The sequence below is a fragment of the Emydura macquarii genome, unplaced genomic scaffold (genome assembly GCF_026122565.2).
Source record: "Emydura macquarii macquarii isolate MOO-44397 ecotype Brisbane River unplaced genomic scaffold, CSIRO-AGI_Emac_v2 contig_2636, whole genome shotgun sequence".
Classification (NCBI taxonomy): Eukaryota; Metazoa; Chordata; order Testudines; family Chelidae; genus Emydura; species Emydura macquarii.
In genome coordinates this window covers 37,674,025-37,693,426 of record NW_027132773.1, presented here as the reverse complement: position 1 = coordinate 37,693,426, position 19,402 = coordinate 37,674,025, and the positions used below count along the sequence as shown (strand labels likewise).

At 42.5% G+C, this 19,402-nt stretch overlaps 1 protein-coding gene across 4 annotated transcripts in view; it reads right to left on the bottom strand.

Annotated features, from left to right (window-relative positions):
* The window catches only part of SRPK2 (SRSF protein kinase 2), a 268,546-nt gene that overhangs the window by 106,019 nt on the left and 143,125 nt on the right, over nt 1–19,402 (bottom strand). For all 4 annotated transcript variants that reach the window (XM_067564493.1, XM_067564496.1, XM_067564494.1 and 1 more), the window contains one exon: nt 6,521–6,604. In XM_067564493.1, the coding sequence (XP_067420594.1) occupies nt 6,521–6,604 (84 nt within the window). The remainder of the gene's footprint in view (nt 1–6,520; nt 6,605–19,402) is intronic.

The window sequence follows — 19,402 nt, the reverse complement described above, 5'->3', positions numbered from 1 at the left end:
ATGCCTTTGCTCTAAGCAATATTATTAGAACTTGACTGAGTACCGAATTTATCCCTCCCTACACCTCCTCCAGAAACAAAAAGTAGGGTTATTACAGTAAATTATGAAATGGAGAAAGAAAATTTTGAATACATTTTAATCTCTTTTTTTTGCTACGTTATAGATAGGAACTAACAATTTTTTAAAATTAAGGATCGGAGTGGGAGAGAGAGGATGGTTACTCACCTTGTAACTGTAATTCTTCGAGATGTATTGCTCATGTCCATTCCCAAATTAAGTATGTGTACGCGCCACATGCACTGGTGTCGGAAAACTTTTTCCCCTAGTGGTATCCGGAGGAGCCTACTCTAGCACCTCTTGCAGCGGCGCACACATGCGCCTCCATACAGGCATCGTCGGCTCCCCATCCCTCCCAATTCCTTCTTGCTGGAATTCCGACTGAGGGGAAGGAGAGTGGGTGTGGAATGGACATGAGCAACACATCTCGAAGAATAACAGTTACAATGTAAGTAACTCCTCTTTCTTCTTCAAGTGCTTTCTCATGTCCATTCCCAAATTAGGTGATTCACCAGCAGTGTCTCCAGTGGAAGGTAGGAGTTCATGGACGTGACATTTGAAGCACCGCTCTATCAAAGCCAACGCCATCCCGAGCTTGCTGCATTAAGGCATAGTAGGACATGAAGGTATGTACCGATGACCAGGTAGCTGCCCTGCAGATGTCCTGGATGGGGACATGTGCTTGAAAGGCCACAGATGAGACCTGTGTTCTTGTTGAGTGGGCTGTCAAGGGCCCTGGAGGCACGACTCCAGCCTACTCATAACAGGCTCAGATGCAGGCCGTGATCCACTTCCAGTTATGCTGTGAGGAAACTGGCAGTCCTTTCATCCAGTCTGCAACAGCCATGAAGAGTTGCGTTAAACAACGAAAAAGTTTGGTTTTGTCAATGTAAAACGCCAGGGCCCATCTCACATCGAGAGAATGTAGGCATCTCTCTTCACTGGAGCTGTGATGATTGGGACAAAGGACAGGTAGGAAGATGTCCTGGTTAAGGTGAAAATGAGATACTACCTTAGGCAAAAAGGCCAGGTGCAGGCATAGTTGGAACTTGTCCTTATAAAACACCATGTAGGGTGGCTCTGATGTTAATGCCCTGAGCTCTGAAACTCGCCTGGTGGACATAATAGCCACCAGTAAAGCGACCTTCCAGGACAGGTATATAAGGGAGAACAAGGCCATGGGTTCGAAGAGTGGTCCGGTGAGGCTCGAAAAGACCAAGTTCTAGTCCCACTGAGAAGGCTCCCTTATTTATGGGAAAAGTCTCTCTCTTCCCTTAAGGAATCTGACGTCATTTCATTCAAAAAGATTATTCTACCTTCCACCGGAGGGTGAAAAGCAGAAATGGCCGTTACATGGACATTGATAGATGAGAAGGCCAATTCCCCTTGTTCCAAAAGGAGCAGATACGCCAAAATTGTTGGGATCCATGCCGCTGTCAACGACACGCCGTGTTCGATCGCCCAGCAGGTGAAGTGCTTCCACTTAGCCCTATAGGCTGATCTGGTCGATGGCTTCCTGCTTTCCAAGAGCATGTGCTGAATTTGGGTTGAGCAGGCCTCCTACTCCTGACTCAGCCACAGAGCATCCATGCCATCAGATGCAGGGAGATCAATTCCGGGTGGAGCAGGCGACCTTGATCTTAAGACAGGACTTCCAGTCGCAGTGGCAGGTTCCAATGCCTGAGTTCCATCAGCTCTAAAAGCATCCCGAACCAATGTTGTCAGGGCCACGCTGTTGCTACAAGGATTACCCGTACCTTCTCTCTCCTCACTTTCAGGAGGACTTTATGGATTAGAGATATTGGCGGGAAGGTGTACAGGAGGCTCCTCAACAAGGAGAGGAGAAAGGCATCTGTGATGGAGCCCGCAATGAGTCCCTAACAGGAACAGAAGTGACGGCACTTCCTGTTGGCCTTAGTAGCAAAGAGGTCCATTTGGGGATTGCTCCACCTTTAGAAGCTGTGGGTCACTACCTCCGAATGGAAGGACCGCTCGTGGCATGAGCTGAAGGACCTGCAGAGATGGTCCGACAAAGAGCTGCTGACTCCCGGGAGATGTACCGCTATTGGATGAATGTCGTGACTGATGCAAAAGTCCCAGAAATTCACAGCCTCCTTGCACAGTGCCTGGGATTGGTCCCCCCTATCTGTTGATATAGTACATGGAGGCCGCATTGTCCGTGAGTATCTGCACTACTTTGTTGGTAAGATGTGGCAGGAAGACCATACAGGCTAGACAAATTGTCCTGAGCGCCTTAATATTGATGTGCACCCGCAGTTCCCCCTCGGTCCACGTGCCCTGGGTTTTCAGGGAACCCAAATGAGCTCCCCATCCCAGGTCTCAGGAATCGGAAATCAGCATTACTGACAACTGAGGCACTTGGAAGGGCATTTCTGAGAGCACCCAATGTGGATCCGTCTACCATATCAGGGAGGTAAGTACTTCCAGGGGAGCCATAAGCATCCTGTCCAGCTGGTGCCTGAGTGGACACCAATGCCAACCATATCTGGAGGTGCAGTCTGACATAGGGAATTACGTTGGTGCAGGCTGCCACATGGCCCAGGAGGCTGAGGCAGATCCTCGCTGTTGTAAGGAGGCGGGACAAAATGCGGGTTATAATATCTGACATTGCCAGGAATCTTTCCTCTGGAAGGAATTATCTGGCCCTGAATGAGTTCAGCATTGGCCCAATGAACTCTATCTTTCGCACAGGGACTAATGTTGATTTTTGCTCATTTATTAGGAGACCTAGTGCCTGGCAAATGTTTCAGGTCATCATGATGCTGGCCTGAACCTGAGACCTTGATCTGCCTCTGATGAGTCAATCGTCCAGGAAAGGGAACAACTGCACATCTCTCCTTCGGAGATATGCCACCACTACCGACATGCACTCGGTAAAGACCCTTCGTGCAGTTGAGAGGCCAAAGGGCAGCACCGCAAATTGGTAATGGCGGCCTCCCACCATAAATCGTAGGAATCTCCTGTGGCCAGGGAAGATTGCAATGTGAAAGTAAGCATCCTTTAAATCAAGAGTGGCGTACCAGTCACCCCGATCCAGAGAGGGAATCAAGTTGGCTAGGGAAACCATATGAAACTTTAACTTTCGGAGGAACTTGTTGAGGCACCTTAAGTCCAGGATAGGCCTCAGTCCTCCTTTTGCCTTTGGAATCAAGAAATAACTGGAGTAAAAACCTCGACCCTGTAGGTCCTGTCGAACTTCTTCCATCACCCCTTCCTGCAAGAGTGCTTGCAACTCCTGCTCAAGAAGTTGCTCGTGAGAGGGATCCTTGAAGAGGGACGGGGAGGAAGGGTGGAAAGGTGGGAGTCAGGCAAATTGGAGGGTATAACCAATGGCCACCATGCTGAGCACCCATCGGTCTGAAGTTATGGTGGCCCAGACTGGGAGGAAGCGGGATAGGCGAGAAGAAAATAAAAGGGAGGCTGGATCCACGGGCAGAACTGGGAGGTTGCTCTCGGGCGCACCTTCAAAAGGCCTGCTTTCCTCTCCGATTATGGCGGCTAGAGGCCAGTTGTGGGCCGGCAGATAACAAGCAGCTTGGTATCTTTTATATCCTTTGCTCTTCCTCTTATAGGAGTCCCTGCGGGAGTGCTCCCCAAATCATTGCTGGTGCTGAGGCTTGAAGTGCCTCCTAGAGGAAGACAAGGTATAAAAGCCGAGGGATTTCAGTGTTCCCTTCGAGTTTTTCATGCCATGCAGCCTGGACTCCCTCTGCTCAGCAAAGAGGGCCGTGCCATCGAAAGGGAGGTCCTGAATTGACTGCTGGTCCTCTGATGGGAGACCCAAGGAATGCAGCCATGATGCCTGTCTCATAGACACCGCCAAGGCCACTGTCCTGGCTGCCGAGTCTGCTGCATCAGAAGCTGCCTGCAGAGATGCCCTGGCTACTGATCTCTCCTCCTCCAAGACAGCCTCGAACTCCTGTTTAGAGGAGGGGGACAATGAGTCCACAAACTTTTCTGGCGACTACCAGATATTGAAATGATATCTTCCCAGCAGCGCCTGTTGATTTGCCAGTCATAGCTGTCAGCTAGCCATGGAATAAATTTTCTGACCTAATAAGTCCAGTCTTTTTGCCTCTTTATTCTTGGAGATCAAGCTCACTTTCCCATCTGTCCCTTTCACTGGCGGCAGTGACCATCAGGGATCCCGGTGCGGGGTGGATGTAAAGGTATTTGAACCCCTTTGCCGGTACACAGTATTTCCTCTCTGCCCTTTTCGACGTGGGGGTCAGGGAGGCCAGGGTTTGCCCCAGTGCCTTGGCTAATTTAACCACCCCTTCATGGACCGGTAGGGCCACTCTACTGGGAGCCACTGGGTCCAGTATTCAAAAGAACATCTCCAGGTTGGAGGTGACCCTTTACAGCAGATTCTGATGTGCCCTAAAATCATCTAGCAATACTGCTGATGAAGGACCCGCAACTGCCTTGTCCAGTGACGAGGATGAGGAGGCCAGTAGCTGAGGTGGGGGAGAGGCCTCTGCTCTAGGAGGGGTGGATTATCTCGGGCTCGAGGTGCGTGAACCCTCACGGTAGGACTCCATGTCCAGGTGTGGTGCCGAACTCTGAGGGATGGAGGACTTCAGCACCGATGCTCCTCTCATGGAACTGAACTGTGGAATCCCCGATGGAAACCCCCACCAGTAAGGCCATGGTCCGGGCCACTGACTCTGTGGCCACGCACCCATTGGTGGCGTCATACGAAAGCCGGGCGTCAGGGCCATGGTTTGCCTCTTATGAATAACCTCCCTGGGCAGCGAGGTGTCGTCGTTTGATGCCAGGACGGCACTGAATCTGAATAACTCACAGTGCCGTGTGGAGCACGTTAATGCACCAGTGAGTGGTATGGAAAGCCCAAGCGATGGGAATGATGGGACCAGTTCTTATCCTTTGTCTTCTTATATGGATTAGGCAAGTGATGTCACAGTGCCGGGAAAACATGCCATGAATCCGGCAAACTGTGTCGCTCCGTAGCTCCGTGGCAGTGTTCCGCTTGGTGCCGGTCCTCCGGAGACCAGCGGTAGGAGCCCGGTCTGACACTGTCATGACCCGGAGAGCGTGGTCTCGACTTCGGGGACCGCCTGCGCACCAGTGAATGGTGCCTCGAAGATGGGGACTGTTAGGCAGATCTGTTTCTTGGTATGTTGCCCACTGGTGCCGGTGATGAATCTCAGTGCAGCGGCCTGGAAAGCCTCCAGAGTCGATGGCACTACCAGGTGGTGAGGGCCTCTACCGTTACCCGGAGATAGTGGAGGGCCCAGTGCTGGGGTCGACGCTCATAGAGGTGAGGGACTCTTCTGAGGCAGGGAGGATTGACGGCCTGACCCGGGTCTTGCCTGGTCCCCGTCTTCTCTGCAGGGGAGCATCCCCACTCAGTGCAAGTCTTCTTTGGCCTCTTCTTCAGTACCGGAGATGGTGAACGGTGCCGAGATGAGGAAGAGCACCGGAGCGGCACTGCGTGCCGAGGTCATCATGCTCAGTGCCGAGTCCGATCTGCTGGGCTCCAACACCAGTCTAAGTGCCGACTCCATCAGGATGACCTTGAGATGAAGATCTCTATCTTTCTTAGTCCGTGGGCGAAAGCTTTTACAGATTTTACACCTCTCACAGCTGTGTGCTTCCCCCAGATACTTTAAACAACTTTGATGTGGGTCACTCCTCAGCATAGGCTTCTTACACGAAATCGCAGGGTTTAAATCCCGGGGAACGGGGCATGCCCTGATGCTGGGACTCTAACAGCTAACCCACTGGAACTAACTATAACCAAATTATTAACTATGTACACTAGAACAACGAATAAACCACTAGGTTTTAGCGAGAGAACTTGTGAAGACAAGAGACATTCCAGCACTGTCACTGGTGGCAAGAAGGAACTGAGAGGATGGGGAGAGCCGACAGCACCTATATGCAGGCACATGTGCACACTGCTGCAGGAGGCGCTACAGTCAGCTCCTACAGGTACCACTAGCGGAAAAAGTTTTCCGGCACCGGTGCACGTGGCACGCGCACACACACCTAATTTTAAATGGACATGAGAAAGCACTTGAAGAAGAACAGAAAGAAGGGAAGGAAAAATGCATCCATAAATCATGTAACAATTGTGTTTCTAAATATTTCTTTCAAGGAATTGGATTAATTTTTATTCCCTTTATTATTCCTTTTCTGTTAAGAGTTGTGCACCTCTGGTCTGCCATCTCTAATGAAAAGAAAACTGAATTTGTTCTCACAAAATCCCAAGGTTCCAAGGAACATAAAAGAATATCCTCAGCCCAATCACCATGAATATTACTACAAGATCAATTAATGAACCTGAGATCTACTATCTCCAAAAGTCTGGATTTATTACATAAATGAACAGATAACATTCAAGCCCATTTGGATGTTGACAAAAAGCTCTAATCCATTTTAAAAATGAATTCACAGTGTAAAGCTCCATGTCACAAACCTTGAAACTTCATCTTCTGGACATGAGGCCATTTTGGATACGTTGGTCAAGGACTGTAAACAGTTCAACATTAAGACTGATGAGCTAGAAAACAAATGCACAATCATGAACTTGCACTTGGTTGGCATACCTGAAAACAGTGAGTCAGGCAACAAGGGCATATTTTTGAATGTTTGGAATAATTATTTTGGATGGTATGACTCTAGAAACTATAGTAACTAACTTCAGCCATGAGATTCCACATTGACTAATGTTTCAAAGAGAATGGCAATGATATCCAGTAAGAATACTCTGCGTCACCCTCTCAAAGACTATTTTCACCACACACCTATGCCAATGGGCAAGTAGAGCAGAATGTGGGGCACAGGGGGCAAGTGTGTGGGGTGGAAAGCAATAGGTGAGGGAAGGAGAGAAGAGGAAGTGGGAAAGGGTAAGGGGGCAAGGTATGCGGTGGGGAGCAGAGTGGAAAGGGTGGGGGAGAGAAGGGGTGGGGAAGCTGCAAGATTGGGAGTGGAGGGCAGGTGGGAGATGGGCAGGGTTCTGGCACCATAGAATTTAGCACTACCTTATTAACTAAAACCCTCTCTCTGAAGGACCAAACTGTGCAAGATGCTAGAGCGACAATGAATCTACAAAACAGTGATTTAGTACTATTAGTTACTATTAGTTCTATTTCTGCATCAGATATTGACAGTACTTAAGAGAGAACTGTGTTATCTCAGAAATAAGACTCTCACTTTTCATTACTCATCTTGAAGTAAACACCAAAGGACATCAAGAACCTCTCTCCAAAGCCCCCCAAATAGTCCATACTTTTAGAATTTGAAAAACCAGATATTTCTGGCGAAACAGTCTAGGAAAATGAAACTTAATTTAAGACTTTTCCAACTTATTGTCTTTGATTTGTTTTAAGAAGAGATTTGGGAGTTTTTTCTGTTTGCAATCCTTGTTATATTTGCTAACTGGGAATTCAGGAATAGATTGTTCTTACTGCCCTTTGAGTAAGTTATATTAGCAATTTTTGGAATAAGGAAGGATGGAAGGAGGAGTCTTGAAATAGTTTCTTTTCTAGTTATTTAGAATTTTACTTACAAGTTATAGAGTTGATTTAAAATTAGAGAGAGCTCTGTTTTGTCTATGGAGCCTGTAAGACTGTCTTCTCTGGAAGGGCTAAATTTATTTGCTGCCTGAGAAGGGAATGGGGAAGGACAACACCTGCGTGAGTAGCTATGTAAGCACTTCTCTAGTTTTGTGGGTTTTGTTTTTTTTAAACTGAACGCATGCGGCGGATCACATAAACCTGATGACTCCATCTAACACTATTTGGCAGCCTGAATTTTCATCAAAGATGTAATAAAAACTAGTTATGATACTTTACCAATGCTACGTTTTCTTCCGCTACTACACAATTTCACAATACTCAGCTGTGTCAGTGGCTTATGAAGGAGCACTAACAGAGTTACTTTACATGTCTTTTTACTGAACGATCAGATACTATGAAAGCTACTCTTGTAACCTTCTTTGAGATGTATGAAATAAATATGAAATTAGTTATTGCTGTGATTTTATTTATAAACACTACTGAAATGCTAATTTTTAAAAAGATTTAATTTACATTTGTTAAGTGGACTTTAAAATGCCTTTGGCATTAAAGGGTCAAGGGGCTAAAGTTTTAAATTACAGCAAAAAGCACAAATACTAACTTCAATTAATATTTTTAAAAACAGCATATGTAATGTAATAAGCTTTCTAACAACTAAAGATTATTAACATTACTGCACTTCTATAACATCCCAAATATGAATCTAACATCTATTCATCTAAATATGAATCTAACACACACACATGCTAAAATGTACTTACCTGTTTGTAATTTTTTCCTTCTACCTGGGGCACCCTGTGCTCTATGGTCCATTACAACTGGATTATTCCTCCTCAACTTTCAAAGCCTGGAAATTCCTCTTTTTAAAAAATAAAAAACTGTCTGTCTTTACAACATTTTGCCAGCAGGTGGAGGTCTTTGGAGAACTGACCCCTTTTCATTTCCTCATCAACTGCCCAAGCTAAGATGACAAAATATCAATTCTATTTAATAGCTTTACAATAGATTAGACATCTCCAGGCAGGATACTTTATCTTACACATTTATTATACAAAAAGTAGAAAGGAAAAATTACAGCAAAGTCAGATCCCAAGATCTCTCTCTCTCTCTTGGAATGCTCAAAAAGGGAAAAAGAAAGGATTGAAGTATTTCCTCTCCAGCTTGAATGTAATGCAAAATTTGGTGATGGCCTGTGTGGGGTCTCATGGAGCACCAGGTGCCCACTTCAGAGAAGAAAAAATTATGGATAGGTAAGTAAATTTTACTCTTCTCTCTTGTGGCCAACTGGTGCTCCAAGATCCATTATTGCGAAGTAAAACCAATCTTTACAAATGAGAAACTAAACATCAGGAAAATTAACCAAAAGGATAAACGGCTTTTGTTTGAGAGGATTTTTTGTTTGCTAATTTTTTGCTTTTCTTCTTTCTTCCCATACCACATAAAGAGTTTTAATAAAGGAAAAGCAAGAGAAACTGCAGAACTCTTTGTCCAAACATTATATCAAAGACAAAACAGATATTCTAAAGTGATGGATGAATACACTGAGCACCAGGCAGCCATACAACAAAATTACCTGAACGAAACACTATTTTGCATGCGTCATGGCCACGTGCCTAAATGAATGAGCCCTCATAGAGGAAGGGAAATATTTTATGAACAATTGAAATGAAAATGAACAATGAAAAATTACTGTATTTACCTATGTGAAAATAGTGGGTATTGATGCCTTTGCACCCTTTCTTAGGTCTCTCAATTAATCCTGAAATTGCATCCAATTTTTTTAATTTTATGTAAACAAAATTTGAATGACCTGATCATATCCAAACTATGCATCTGATTCTCCTAGTTGTGGAAGGGCTTGGTACACATGGAATGCAAACAGACTGGCTGAAGTAAAAATAATTTTGAGAGACAGAAAATTCTGGTGCAGGTCTGAGAATCACCTCATCTAGGGAAAAAGTGCGTACACGGATTCCAGATGAATAAATCCCCTGAATTTATTAACTCTCCTGGCCAATCTAACTGCTAACAGGAAAAAATATTTAATAAAAAGTTACAGGAATATCCTCCATACATTTAATAAAAGAAAGTTCAAGGATTATTTGAAATATATCATTCTACTAGTCTCCTGACAGCATCTCTGTAGACACAAGTCTTTAAAGAATTAAGTATGAGGCTGCTGCAAAAGAAGGGCTAGAAGTAGAAAGAATGTGCTACAAGGTGCCTAACATTGAGACTTCGACCTTCAGGAATGTAGAGGCTCTTCATTGGGTCTGAGTCCATCTAGAAGGACCTCGAATATATCCATGGTTATTATAAAAATTAGCTTTCTTGTCTTTTCAAGAGCACCATGAAGATCAAGTTCTCTGAATTCCCTGAAAAGCTCCAATTAGTTGATAATTTCTAGATTTGAACATGAAATCCACAAGCTCTCCTGAATATTCATGCTCCAAAAAGTAAAACCTCTTTCACTCCAAGGCAAGAGCCTCAGGCAATGTAAGTCTGCAAGTTTGAAGATCCTGGAACAGAAGCTTCCCACTTCCAAGTCCAGGAAGTTCAAGGATCCTGAATTGACAAATGTAAGAATCTGTGAGACTATGGATATTTTGACCACTAATTTCTATTAATTGCTTGAGGACTTGATGATTGAGTTCTCATTCTCATGTGTCCTGTTGGCATCTGCTTACTCAGCTGACCTACAGGCTGTTCTCTTTTGTTCAAATATATGTTGTCTTGATTATTAATTGCCTTATTGCGTGCACTGTCCTTAATGAGGGATTGGTAAATACCCAGCATACAAAAGGCTCTTCTGCAAACAAACAATATACCTAATAAATAACAAACAAAAGTTCCTACTCCAGAACCAAAAGAATTTCCTTTCATTCATACAGGATTTTTACCTTCTACTTCCTCATTCCAGCCTGGAAGTACAAGTATGCAAAGAAGGTCATATTGTTGCTTTTCATGTATGGCCCCCAAATCCAGAGGGAAGCATAGGAACAGAGAGAGAACCACCTTCTAAACTGTTTGTAACTGTAGTAAGTTGTATCGATTAGTTTCTCAAGGCAACCATTTGCCCTGAATAGAATGGAGCCTATCAGAACTGTCTCAATGGTTCAAAAGATAACCTGGTTCCTGATTCTGGAAATTCCACTGATAAATAGGACAGTTTGAAGGTGTATCATCATCACAAAACAGTTTCAGCATCCACAAATGTTACACAGATTGGAGTGTCCAAAGGACAAATACTTGAGGAGTTCCTAAAATTAATATAACTTGTGAAATCTTCCCTGATGCAAATGGAATAGAACCAAGAAAGTCTGATAGAAGTAAGAAAGACCCTGAGAGGGCACTAAAGTGCTCCTCTGAAAATAAATGAAACAGCCAATGGACTCAGTTGAAATATCTGGTCAGTGTGTACAGATATTATCTCATATGCCTGGACTATCAACAAGTCATCTTTGACCTTCCTGTCACAGACTGACTATAAGAGATACCACTGAACTGGTGAGAAAACCAGGAATTGGGCAAAATGCCTGGAATTGTCAGTAGGTTCTCAATGTTGCAAAGTGCATGTACATTGGTGGCAAAGGCAAATTGGGACATGGAGACAAGCTTTCCTCTAGAAAAATGAAAAACACTGAGGAGCAACCCCAATCAGAAAGGCCTGAACTCAATACAGAAATGGGCCTTGCACACCATCACAATCAATCAGCCTAGACATAACCAGTATCAGGCAAAAGAAAGTCTCTTTCTGGTAGGAATAAAAAGGAATACTTCCACAAAATCTTATAACACAAAAAGGTATATTGTTTCTCATGAACTAACACTTGCAATGCTGTCCTTCATTACCTGTTCACTGATTCAGAGGAATAAAGGAAACTTAAATCTGTGGGAAGACTCTCTGATATTTTTGAGAGAACATCATTCTGATGAGGATACCCTGGATGGAGAGGGGGCTAACAAAACTATTGAGGGGCTGGCAGCTCAAGATACTGACAGCTCAGGCCCTTCCTGAAGGAACTAAGACAAAAATACCTGCTTACTGTGGGACTCTCAAAGAGGTGGTGGTGATTGAGAGGATAGGGTCCTGTGCCAGGGTTTTTTCCTTCCACTGAGATACCAGACTCTTCAAGAAACTCCTGGATGTCATATTTCATCACAGTCAGAACGGGGAATGTGCCAAGCATCTCTGGCTTGTAGTCCTGCTGCTGAATTTCTTCCCCAAACTGCTAAAGGCTTTCCAGACACAGCGGCACAGTGAGGGAAGCACTGCATTACTGCATAGCTAGGCATGTGCAGCAGCCCCTTTGATCTTTGCTGGGTCAGATACACTACCAAGTTCTCTTCTCAAATACTGGTTTCCTGCGGACTCATGTTCTTCAGAAATCTTCTCCCTACTAGGTTGCCCAAAAGAGGGGGAAAAATAAAAAAAATACAATGGAAAATGCTCCTGGCTAGATATAGAGAGAGAAGAGGCCTAAAGGAACTTCCTACTTCTCCAAGTGGAGGCAAGAAACTGAAGAGTTTGAGGCAGTCATTTCTTTGAACATCTCCACCTGTTGCCAGTACATTGTGAAGCTAGAAAGAGATTTAAATAAATAAATAAATAATAAATAAATAAAAAGAGGAGAAGGAGGAGACCATGTATGGAAGAGGAGGAGGAATAAACTAGTTGTAATATATCATGAAGCACCAGGTGCCCACGAAGGAAAACATACACCTGTAGTGGATATATCACAAAAAAACTTCACTTAAGAACAGTGAAGATTGTTCAAGAGAATATTCCACTAATACATCATAAAAAAGCCAAGAACTCATTAGTTAAGTCCTCAACCGTCCCTTGCAATCTACAAATATGATTTTGCTTTCTTCACTGTATCTTATCCATATCAGCCACTCACCACACACATGCTTCCTCCTCTCCACCTTCACAAAAAATATGAAACGTTTAATTTTGACCATAAAGAATATTTAGAAATGGAGATTTTCTAGATGTGGGCAATATTGTACTGGTGCACACTGAAGGAGATAGCTAGCATAGATAGTGCTTATGTTAAGTGCTGTGTTTGATGTCTGTTAAGGGAGTCAATCATTTCTTTTTAAGTAGAAATAATTTGTAATGGTGTTTCATTTTGGGAAATTAATGTTTAATGTGTCCAGTGGTTTTATTTAGGTGAGGTAATGAAGAAATACAGTGATGCATTTTGTTTTTTCAAAAATTGATGTTTGCTGTTGGCATTAAAGTTTTATGTTTTGTATCAGGAAAAAAAGGCAAAATATCAAACAGTATTTTCCTCTGCAAAAGTTAGTAAAAACATTACCAAAAAACTCAACTGTCCTTTAAAACATTATTCTGTCAAACCTGGAGACTAAATTCAATAATCAAAGTATAAAACACAGGGATTTTAGTCCAGTTTTAAGTGGAAACTGGAAATCATATTAACTTAGATATATAGTTAAATACTGATACTTCCCTTAGAGCACTACCTGTGCATAGAACAAACGTGAATTAAATGCAAACATGTTAAAACAACTGTTATGTTGAGTGACAGAGTAATACAGAGAGGAAAGTATCATTAACCTGGGCTCCTTTTATGTACTATAGAATAATGTGCATACCCTAATAAAAATGGGACTGAAAACAGTGAAAATTGTAGAATTTCATGAATAACAAGCATAGTCAACAGCAGAGTAATTTTCTGTCCCCCTTCCCCAATGGCATACCAGTGGGATATAACCTTGACCTCAAATGACCATCCCAAAGTGAAAAAGAATTGTTTATTCTCCATGTTGACTTAATCTTTGAAATATCTGCTCAGATTATTGTAGGAAAACTCTAGCTAGGAACATGGAATGAGAGGACATTTCGGATGCACCAGAAGTTGAGTGCATGGCTGGCAGGGGAAAAAAGTACATGCTTGGGGAATGGGATCAGAGAAGACCAAATCAGCAATCAGATGAAAGCTATCAACCAAACAGCCTATGTACAAATAATAAACAGGCATTGTTATGTACAGTGACTGGGGGAAAAGGGTGAAATCTAGAGCCATCTATTAGTACCAACTGGAATATGAACACTTGGTTTCTAGGAACTGGAATGAACATTTCACATGGATGTTTGAACTAGATTTTTTTAATTAAAGAATTAGAAGTAAACTGCTCTAGAACTTCTTATAGGAAATAAAAATGTGATTTTTTTTCCCTCCTGAATAATTCTATAAGGATTTCAACTGAGTTGTTCAGAATTTCTATTAAGGTAAAAAAATTGGAAAGAGAAAAATCCTGATTCATAAATTGTAATACTAGATAACACCAAGATCAAACCAAATAAGAATAATTTAAATGTTAATTAACTTTACAGTAAACAAAAATCACAAACATAATCAACATCTAATAATAATCTGGAGCACACTAGCAAAACTTGCTAAGATTTTTCCATTTTCATGAAGCGTTTTGTGAAGCGTTAAAAAAACATGTATACAAAATATCAAACTTTATAATGAGTTTTTAAAGTATTTTTATGAATGCAAAATATGAACACATCTTTGAGTCTATAAATATTACTATTGGATATTAAGTTAAATAGCCTATTTTATAACAAAAACTGCATTAAAAAAACAATAAGGTTGCAAAGTTTAGGACTTAGAAGTGAGGAAATGACAAAGTTAAGGTTATATGTGCATGTTAGGGAAACTCCCACACATGTAAACATATACACATATTCTTTATAAACCAGTCAATCAACGTGTAGGCTTTAACCGTGGTTTCTACAACTTTGATGGAATGCAGCTAGGTCTTTTCTACACTTGAGGCTAAATCATATTTCAGCTCCAGTTCATCTGCACCCATTTCTGATCCCCAAATGTCAGACACAGAAAATTTTTCTAATTTAGAAATAGTTTGGAAGTAAAACTAGTACTTACCCTAGAAATAAACTGTCAGCCAGGTACAAAGCACAAATGTGATATATTCTTACTGGTTTATCCAATTCAAAAGAAAAACATAGCTGCACTCTGAACTAGCTGAATATTTTTAAATGACCTTCAAGGCTACTCTTACTGAAGCAGTAAGTAGAAAACCTATTTGCCAAATAATTTCCATAGTATTTTTTTCTTGAAAAGATTTCTTGCTTTTCCAACTTTCAGACTATTTACATGAACACAATGAAAGTAGAAGGCAAGCTGAATGAAAGTGAAATGAAATAATGATCCTAAGGAAAGGAAGAAGTGAGCAGAATAAGGGCAACAGATTTTAAAAAAGCAGACTTTAACAAACAGAAAACTGGAAGGGTAAGGTCCCATGAAAAGAAAAGAAAAGGAAAAAGAAGTTCAGGAGAGCTGGCAATTTCACAAAAAGGTAATATTAATGGCACAACAATAAACTATTCCAATATGCAGAAAAGATAGGAAGAATAGCAAAAGACCAATATGGCTGCATCAGGGTTTTTTTAATAACCTGAAAATCAAAAAGGAATCCTACAAGAAGTGGAAAGAGACAAATTGCTAAAGACGAAACAAAGGTATAGTGCAAGCAAATAGGGACAAAATGAATTACACTTCGCAAGGGACCTATCCTTAAAAAGAGGAACAAAGAGGACCTAGAGAATTGTAGACCAGTCAGCCTAACTTCAATCCCTGGAAAAACAATGGAACAAATTATCAAACAATCAATTTGTAAGCACCTAGAGAATAACTGAATGATCAATAATAACCAACATAGATTTGTCAACAAGTCATGCCAAACCAACCTAATTCCCTTATTTGACAAGGTTGCTGCCTACAGGGTGGAGGGGAAGAAGCAGACATGATGTACCTTGATTTTAGTAAGACTTTTGACACAGTCCCACATCACATTCTCATAAACAAACTACGCAAATGTGGTCTAGCTGAACTTGCTGCAAGTTGAGTGCATTACTGGTTGAAAAACCATACTCAAAGAGTAGTATCAATTGTTCATTGTCAAACTGGGAGGACGTACCTACTAGGGTCCCACAGTGATTTGTACTGGGTCTATTACTATTCAATATTTTCATTAATGACTTGGATAATGGAATGGAGAATATGCTTATGAAATATGTGAATGATATCAAAATGGGAGGGGTTGTGAGGACTTTGGAGAACAAGATTACAATTCAAAATGATGTTCACAAATTGGAGAATTGGTCTGAAATTAACAAGATACAATTCAATAAACACAAGTGCAAAGTACTACACTTAAGAAGGAAAAAATCAAATGCACAGGTACAAAATTGGGAATAACTGGCTACACATTAGTATTGCAGAAATGGATGTGGGGATTACTGTTGACTCATATTCAATTTGTGATCTACTATGTGATGCAGTTGCAAAAAAGACCAATATAATTCTGGGGCATATTACCATAAGTACCAAATGTAAGACACAGGAGGTAATAGTTTCGCTGTATTTGGCATAAGTGAGACCTCAGCTGGAAAGTTGTGTTCAGTTTTGGGTGCCACATTTTAAGAAAGATGTGGACAAATTAGAGAGTCCAGAGGAGAGCAACAAAAACGATAATAGGTTAAAACATGACCTATGAAGAAAGGTTAAAAAAACTGATCATGTATAGTCTTGAGAAAAGAAGACTGTTAGGGGACCTTATAACAGTCTTCAAATGTGTTAAGGGCTGTTCTAAAGAAGACAATGATCAATTTTTCTCCATGTCCCGTGAAGGTAGAACAGGAAGTAACTGGCTAAAGGGAGCAGGGAAGATTTGGGTTAGAAATGAGCAAAAACTTTCTTTCTATAAGGAGACTTATGTACTGGAATAAGTTACCAAGGGAGGTTGTGGAACACCATCATTGGAGGTTTTAAGAACAGGTTAGACAATACCTGTCAGGGATGGTCTAGATATACTTGATCCTGTCTCAGTGCAGGAGGATGGACTATGTGACCTCTTCAAGTCCCTTCCAGCCCTATATTTCTAAGGTTCTGTGACAATGGAGAGCTTCCCTTTAGCTCTATTAAGATGAATGAAGCAAATACACAACTTTCAGTGCTAGTACTGTCTAGTATAATGCTGACTCAAGACAATTGTTTAACGTTTAGATTTTTGGTTGTAAAGACAGATACTTGTAAAAATACTATAATTTGACAGAGTTTTAGAGGAAGGGAACAACAAATACAGATTGTATTTATTTATGTTTGTTTTTAATTATAAGTCAACTAGCTTCATTGTGGGCAGCCTGCCAAAGTGGGTCTGCAAGAAGGACTGATATATGAACAAGGTAGGGGCCTTGAAGAGGAGCTCAAGGAAGTCACTCATACACAGGGGACTGCCTGGAAGTAGACATGGAGATGGCTGTGTAAGAAGCTGACAAATGGATGAACAACATTGGAAACATTGGCCAAATGCTAGGATGGGGCTGATACAAAGTTTAAAAGTGAAGAGAAGCAGATTAAATTAGGTTAAACATGATGCAATAGCGGAAGGAGAGTTAGTGGAAGGATTCAAGAGTGGAGTGACGTGATCGATGTAATGTAGTGGCTGCATCTTATGGAATGAAAGAAGTAAAAGTGTGTATTTGTGAGAGAAGGTGGGTGAGAGAACAGTGTTTATTGGACCAATTTATGTTGGTGGAAGAGACAAGCTTTTCTTCGGGTCTGCATCTGTCAGGCCAGAGGAAAGGATATTGCAGTAGTTAAAGTGGTAAATAATGAGGGCCTGAAAGAAAGATTGGGATGTAGGAATGGAGAGAAAAGGACAGATCTTTGAAATGTTTAAGAGGAAAGAAGGAGCAGGATTTGGATATGGCCTGGACATATGGGTAAGAAAGAGAAAGGAATAAAAAAATCCTCCTAAATTGTGGGTCTACATGAGAATAAGGATGATTGCTGACAGTGACAGAGATGGGAAGAGATGGAGCAACTGTGGAAGGGAAAGTAAAAAATTCAGTTTTGGCCATGTAAAACGTACGTGGGTGGTAAGCCATTCAAAAGAAGATGTCAGAGAGACAAGCTGAGATTAGTTGGTATGAAGAGATGTTTGTGAATCATCACCTTGGAGAGCAGAGTTGTGTCTGTGGGATTGTTTACACTTGAAATACTGCAACAGCACAACTGCACTGCTGCAGCTGTGCCACTATAACGCTTCAGTGAAGAAGACACTACCTATACTGATGAGAGGGGTTCTCCCATCGGCGTAGATACTCCACCTCCCAAAGAATCGTCCTGTTGACCTAGCACTATCTATACTGGGGGTTAGTTTGGTTTAACTGCATTGCTCAGGGGTGTGGATTTTTACCAACCTAATTTTCCTGAACTGAGGTCTGGAAGGGGGATAGGTTATGGTCTGTGGCCCAACCAGAAAACCTCCTCCCACTTGGCCAGATGTCACTCTGGTGAAAGGTTTTCTGCTGCCCTTCAGGATCTGCTGAACTTGCAATGAGCAACCCCACTCTTCTGCACTCAGTCACGCAGTAGCTATGCTGTCAAGGGAAGGGATGTCAAGTCCAGGTGCAATAACTAGCCATGATCCTGAGAGAAGAGGTCCGGCCAAAGTGGAAGATTCCACGGGGGTACTGCCAATAGCTCCAGCAGTTTACTGAATCAGTGCTGTCATGGAGATGCAGGGGCTATGGGAATCATAGTTGGCCTGTTCCGCTTCATTTTCAAAAGACCTGGTGAGCCAAGGTTATTGGTCGGAAGACGTAGAGTAGTACCCCTGTCCATGAGAGAAGGCGCAGGATGGAAAGTCCTTGGTGAGCCCCTATGGAGTGAGCCCAATCGGTGGCACTTACTGTTCTGCCTGGATGTGAACAGGAATAGGATGTGAGCTCCACTTGAGGAGTTCCCCACCTTGGAAGATCATAGCAGCAATCTCTAGGTGTAGAGACCATTCGTGGCGAGATGAGAAAGATCTGCTGAAGAGATCCGCCAGTGCATTCCTGGCACTCAGGAGGTGGGTAGTGACAATATGAATGTCATTCTGCATGCAAAAGTCCCACAAGGCTTCTTGGCACAAGGCTGATGAATGGACCCCACATTGCTTGTTGATGTAGAACATCACGGCAGTGTTGCCTGTTAGGATTTGGACCACTCTGCCCAACAAGTAAGGAAGGAACGCCTGGCAGGTGAGACATACTGTCTTGAGCTCCCTTACATGGAGGAGGGAGGATTTGTGCCATGGTATTTAAACTCTTTGGTCTGGTCTCTCCTGCTATAGAACCCTTGTTTCAACTGGCCCGAGAACCTGGCAGAAGGTTGGGAGGGACAGAACTGTCTCCAGGAATACTGGGGGATATACAATCCCCATGAGCGCAACGTGGCCCTGGGCCTAGAGTCTTTCAGGCCATGAATCCTGGCGTCCATTTGCTCTGAAAACAGACCATTGCTCTCGAAGGGAAGATCCTGCATCAACATCCTGGGACAGACCCAAGGACTGCAACCAGGAGCACCACCTCATCAACCTGAAGAGGCCACTGACCTGGATGCTGAATCAGAAGCGTCCAGTGCTGACTGGTGAGAGGCTCTAGCTACCACCTTCCCTTCCTTCACAATGGACACAAACTCCTGCCCAATTTCTTGAGGCAGGGAGTCCTTGAATTTAGTAACTGAGGCCCAAATGTTGTAATTGTATCTGCCCAGGTTAGAGATCCTCAGTTGTAAACTGGCTGCAGAATGGATCTTTCTTCCAAATGAATTCAGTTTCTTTGCGTCCTTATTTTTTGGTGTCAAGCTAGTTTGACCCTGCCTGTCCCTTTTGTTCACCACAGCCACCACCAGGGATCCCAGGGGTGGGTACGAGAACAAGTACTTATT